Source organism: Varanus komodoensis, unplaced genomic scaffold (assembly GCF_004798865.1).
Source record: "Varanus komodoensis strain SLA01 unplaced genomic scaffold, ASM479886v1 scaffold81, whole genome shotgun sequence".
NCBI classification, from domain to species: domain Eukaryota; kingdom Metazoa; phylum Chordata; class Lepidosauria; order Squamata; family Varanidae; genus Varanus; species Varanus komodoensis.
Genome location: NW_025336495.1, coordinates 1091111 through 1096912, shown reverse-complemented (window position 1 = coordinate 1096912; position 5802 = coordinate 1091111). Strand labels below are relative to the sequence as shown.

The 5802-nt window shown below is 56.4% G+C and overlaps 1 protein-coding gene across 1 annotated transcript in view; it reads left to right on the top strand.

The window, feature by feature from the left end:
• Window positions 1-337: 337 nt before the first annotated feature.
• LOC123036689 (myeloperoxidase-like) overlaps window positions 338-5802 on the top strand; it is a 17765-nt gene continuing 12300 nt past the window's right edge. Inside the window, exons 1-4 of the mRNA XM_044456095.1 lie at window positions 338-381; window positions 865-1109; window positions 2836-2913; window positions 3556-3649. Of these exons, the coding sequence (XP_044312030.1) occupies window positions 338-381; window positions 865-1109; window positions 2836-2913; window positions 3556-3649 (461 nt within the window). The remainder of the gene's footprint in view (window positions 382-864; window positions 1110-2835; window positions 2914-3555; window positions 3650-5802) is intronic.

Below are 5802 nucleotides of genomic sequence, written 5' to 3'. Positions count from 1 at the left end.
GGCCCCATCGGTGCGGGTGTTCAGGGACAGGCTGGACGTCCACATGGTGGGCGTGTCGTGAGCGGAGCCGACCAGAGCCAGGGGTCAGACTGGATGGTCCGGGAGACCCCTTCGGACTCGCTCTGTTTCTGTTTCTACTAGTGCGGCAAATGCCTGCATTTTGCTGGCCCAGAAAGCCAGGAAATATCCCGGGTGCCTTGTCCCCCGGCTGGGCGTGGGGTCTTCCGATTGTGCAGGAGGGCAAGTGGACGCCTTTCTTGCATTGGAAGGGTTGGGCGTTTGATGGCCTGCAAATCTGGAGCTTCCCCCGCCAGGACGCGAAGACCCGGCGTGCGGCATGGGGCGCTGCTGGAACCGGGGCCTCAAGCCAGGCACGCACGTGTGAGTGGCAGCGGAAGGACCTGTGTGCCAGGACGAGCACCAGGGCAGCGCTCCGGGGCAGAAGAGATCTGGGAACAGCCCACGGCGGGGAGTCTCCCTGGGGAGGTGGGCGCAGCAGTGGGGCAGGACTGCTCCAGGGATGCCCCCTGGTGTGTGGGGCTGCAGCTGTCCGGCCAGCCTTGGGGGTTGTCTGCAGGGCACGAGTGGGGGAAACACAGAAACAGAGCAAGTCAGAAGGGGTCTCCCAGGCCATCTAGTCTGACCCCCGGCACCAGCCGGCTCCACTCATGACATGCCCACCATGTGGACGTCCAGCCTGTCCTTGGACACCCGCACCGATGGGGCCTCAGCGACCTCTGATCTTGCTGATTCTGCTGGGAAGGCTGATTTTGGGGTTCCAGGGATATTTGGGGCACAAGTGAGCCCTCCCACCCGTGTCCCCCAGTGACTGGTGTGCGGTGACAGCGCCCTCTGACCCCGCAGGAGCCACGTGGCCTTCCGGACCGGCGGCCGCAGCGGGCCTCACTCGGAGCAGCCGCCGGGGTGCGCTGGGGCCGGCCACATGCTGGGAGGGGCTGCTCCGCTCCTTGGGGTGCTGCAGGACCTGCGGCCGCCCCCGAGCCTGATGCAGGCTCCCCCCCGCCCCCCGGTGTGCTGCCAAGTGGCCTTTGGCCTTCAGGAACAAGGAAGCGGGAATGAATCGTTTCTCTTGCTCCAGGAAGATGAGGGCAAATATTTCTCTTTGGCCCAACCCAGGGTGTTTTCACACCCATCCTCTTCCCGCAAGGGGCTGCCCATGCTATCTGTCTGGAGGCTATAAAAGTCCCTGTTGCCTGGTGGATCCCGTGGTCCAGAGCTGAGTGGAGCAGGTGAGCTGTTGGGGGGCTTGTCCCTCGGGTCAGGTGGGGCCGGCTGGCCGGCCTCTGCAAAAGGGGCCCACGTCCCGGGCCGGCTGGTCTGGGGTCCCACGCCAGACTGAGCTAATTCTTCTCTCCTTCGCGAAGTGGTCTGCCGCATCTCGGCTTCTCATGTTTCCGTCTTTTATTTGCTTTACCTCAGACTTCGAGCATTTCTCTAAACTTAGGTGTTTTTCATTCTGAACTCTGAGGATAGAATGTTTTTATATGAAGCTTGCATGGAAATTCGTGCAGCTTTGCGTGTACGTCTCCCAATTCTTATATCAGTGTCCTTGATTTTGACCAATATACATATTTTGCAAGCAAGTTTCCTAATCTGGTATCCTTTCGAATGTTATTTTCAAGTGCCTGGGTCCCTAATGCTCATTTCAGGACCCATTTCCTGACTGAAATACTCCAGGGTGAAATTTGGAGAAGTGTAGATTTCAGATGAGAATCTGGTTCACCATTTGGTTCAAAAATGTGGTATTGGGTTAGTTCTCATTAAAACGTGACTTCCTTGCCCCTCCCTTGGTAGGCACTTGCTCCAAACAGCCCAGAACAGTCTCCCTGGAGAAGCAGCCTTCCTCAAGGTGCTCCAGCTGAGATCTTTGCCCCTCGCATCCCCACACACAGTGGAGACTGGCAGCTCTAATGGCAACAGGGCGGTGTATCCACTCTGGGTTTCAGCCTGAATGTTGGAGCACACCGTGGCTCCGAACTACCATTTGGGCGTGGGGTTAAGCACCATGGAGGGCTCTTGACAGGTTCAGGCTGAAGCCCAGGGTGGATGCTCTGCCAGCCTGGCATTAGTACCAGCCAAGCAGCCTCTGATGAAAGCGACGGGTGGGCTCCTGGCTGTCTTTGGATCCTTCCCTCTGTTCGCTCTGGCTTTGATGTCTTTACCAGCAGAACCTCCTCCCCCCCCCCCCCCCCCCCCCCCGAGATGCCAAGAATGGAACAAGGGAACATTTAAAGAATGAACTGGTTCTCCCCACCATGGGAAGATTCTTTCCCACAACCAGCCCCCTTCGCCTTCCGGAGGCTGGTTGCCTGAACCCAGAGCCTCTTGCTTGCTCTTTCCCATGGATTCACTGGCCAGGTCACATCCCGCATGGAGTGACACTCGTCCTGCAGGTCAGAACGGCTGGTTAATCCACCAAACAGAAGTATCGGCTCAGGTCCTTCTCCAAAGACATGAGACTGGAAACAAGCACTGGAATCCGATTTATCGATTTATCGCAAGCACAGCACCTGAGGCTGCCTGGCAGGGGGCCGCACTGAAGCCCTGCACCGTGCTTTGATCCTGGAAGCGCAGGTTCTGCAAAGGCCCCTTGAAGCTCTGCCTGGAGGCGGCTGGTCCCCGAGCTCAGTAAACACGGCTGGAGAGGCTTGCAGAGGGCTTTGCTCTCTTCCTTCGAGGAGATGCAGGGATGGGGGTTATGCAATCCGTGCGCTGCAGGGCTGATAGGTTTTCAGGGGGTTAAAATAGTTTCCTTCTGTCCCCCCTGCTTGCAGCCCTGCTGACCGCAGACCCCTTCCTGCCTTTTCTTTTCAGAGATGGAGAGAAGCCTTGCATTCTTGAGCTGCCTGCTGGCTTTGGGCCTTTTGCTGGCATCCAAACCTTCCCTGGAAGGTAACAGGACAAATCCCCGTCTGCCTTGCTTCCTTCAAGGCCATCGTATCTCTGGTGGGAGGAAGGAAAGGAAGCCACGGAAAGGAAGTCTAGAAGCGTGTGTGCAGACTGCATTTCTGGGGCGCTCGCTCCGGCTTGCCAGCAGGCTGCATGGTCACTCGGGGGGGGGGGGGGGGCTGGGCCGGTCTTGGAGGGCGCGCCGTTCTATGGCTGGGAGGGGGAGGCAAGTCCCAGCGGCGGAGAATGCCCTTCCCAGCCCCGGTGCAGCCAAAGGGTGGCACATGGGAGGGACCGAAGCCCCAGCCAACTTCCAGGTCACCCTGTCACCAAGGGCGCATTAACGACATTCCCAACGTGATCGGAAAAGCCGTTTTTAGGAGCAGGCGCGGTGCCGGTCCCATTCCGGCTCTTGGTCGGCCATGAAGGAGGCGCTGCCAGCGCTGGTGGACAGGCTGGGCGAGTTTAAGGCAGGGGGATGGGGTCACGGGGAGTGTAAATTCTGCTACTGGCTTTGTAAGACTTGCCCAGATGCTGCTGAAGGCCATCACGAGGAATCCCCCCGGAAGGCTGGGAAAGAAAGGGAGACCCTGGCAGTAAAATTGAACCGCCACCTGTGACCCAGCCCGCTCTCTTTTGAATCAGCCCCCTCTGAGCCAGCCACTGCCTTGGACCTCTTAAGCTGTGTCAGTGAAGCCAAGCAGCTGGTGGATGATGCCTTCAAGTTCTCCCGGGAGAGGTGAGTGCGTTGCATGTCAGACTCCGGGGAAAGGGTAATTCTGTCCTCCTTCCCTTCCCGGCTCTATTTCGGGTCTGTCTTTCAGCCATCACAGACCCAGGGGTGCTTTGCAGGCAGAAACAAGTCCAAGAAGCTCACAATTCAGGTCTCCAAATGAAATTGAAAGAGAACAAGAGGCCTACCCACCCACTAAGCAAAACACTGGCAGCACAATTAAAACAAAGGATTGCAAAAAGCAAACAGCAAGGAAACCTCAACTCAAGGCACCAACCCATTGCCATTTCCCATATTTCCTGACAAACTGCCCCCTGGGGTAGCAGGTCAGCCTGTTCTGGTTTTGCAGTTTTATTCCTCTCACTTGGGTTGACCAAGACTCCCAATAAAGGCTCCTGGCAAAATAAGCAGCCGTGGAATAAAAGAGGAGGGTCTCTTACAGTTCACTGACTGGTGAAGGAACAGAAGCCGGAGGGTAGGATCCAGGCAGGGCTCCAGGCAAAGCATCTCAGACGGCTGCCCAGCTCCTTCCCGGATGCCCGCAGAGTGGGAGAGCCTCCCCCACCCTGGGAAAGGGTACCAATGCTACTGCGCTCTAACAGTTAGTCAGGAGGTTTTTCGGAAGCCCAGCCGGACCCTGGCTTCCTGGAAGTTGAGCCTGACTTGCCAAGAATAAAAAGAGCAACAAAAAGGGCTTCTTTCGGCATGTAAATAGGAAGACGAAGGGAGACAAGTGGTGGGACCACTAAATAAGGAGGAAGGGGATCCAGTGACTGATGCGAGGGAACAGGCACAGATGCTAAATGACTATTTTGCCTCTGTGTTCTCCCCAAAGCAGGACGGGGGATATCCGCATAGGAGATTAGGTGAGGCTGGGAACTTAGGGGCACAGATTAGAGTCACCCCCCCTTAAAGTCGAGGGGCTCCTCAGGGCATTGGACATTACAAAGGCACCAGGCCCTGACGGGTTACACCCGAGAGTACTTAGAGAGTTGGCAGGGGTTCTCTCACACCCGCTGGCCTCCATTTTTGAGACCTCGTGGAGAATGGGTGACGTTCCAGAGGACTGGAGGGTGGCGTCAGTGGTCCCAATTTTCAAAAAGGGTAGTAGAAGGGACATGGGGAATTACAGACCTGTTAGTCTTACGTCCAGTGTAGGAAAAACAATGGAAAGGCTCATAATAGAGAGAGATCTAGCGATGCTAGATAGGGAAGGGAGGCTGGCAGCCACACAACACGGCTTCCGCAAAAACAGGTCCTGCCAGACAAACCTTGTCTGACAAGGTTTCGAGATGGCTGGATGGGGGGGATGCAGTGGATGTGGCTTACCTGGATTTCAGCAAGGCCTTTGACAAAGTGCCCCATGATATCCTGGTGGAGAAACTGAGGAGTTTTGGGATACACCAAAGCACTGTCCGGTGGATTAGGGCACGGTTGACTGACCGAAAGCAGAAGGTAACCATTAGTGGGGAATCATCAGGATGGCGGCCAGTGACAAGCGGGGTCCCCCAGGGTTTTGTCCTGGGGCCGATCCTGCTTAATCTTTTCATCAATGACATGGGAGAAGGGGTGAACAGTCTGCTGATCAAATTCACAGACAACACTAAAACTGGAGCAGTGGCCAGAACTGAGGAGCAGGTACTCCAGATCCAAAAGGATCTGGACAGACTATGGAAGTGGGCAGGAGACAACAGGATGGCGTTCAACGTGGATAAGTGCAAGGTCTTGCACTTGGGGCATCGGAATAGGTGTCATAAGTACAGGTCAGGGGACAAGTGGCTGGAGAGCAGCACTTGTGAAAGGGACCTCGGGGTGCCGGTTGACTGCAGGCTGAACATGAGCCAGCCGTGTGATGCGGTGGTCAAGAGGGTGAACACCACCCTTGGTTGCATAGCCAGAAGTGTGGCTTCTAGATCGAGGGAGGTATTACTACCACTCCATACGACTCTGGTGCGCCCACAACTGGAGTATTGTGCTCAGTTTTGGGTCCCTCATTACAGGAAGGATATAGCCAGGTTGGAGTCAGTGCAGCAAAGGGCCGCAAGGTTGGTGGCCGGTTTGCAGGGGAAGCTGTATGAGGCGAGACTGAGGGAACTGGGTCTCTTCAGCCTGGAGAAGAGGAGACTCAGAGGGGATCTGTTGGCGACATGCAGGTATGC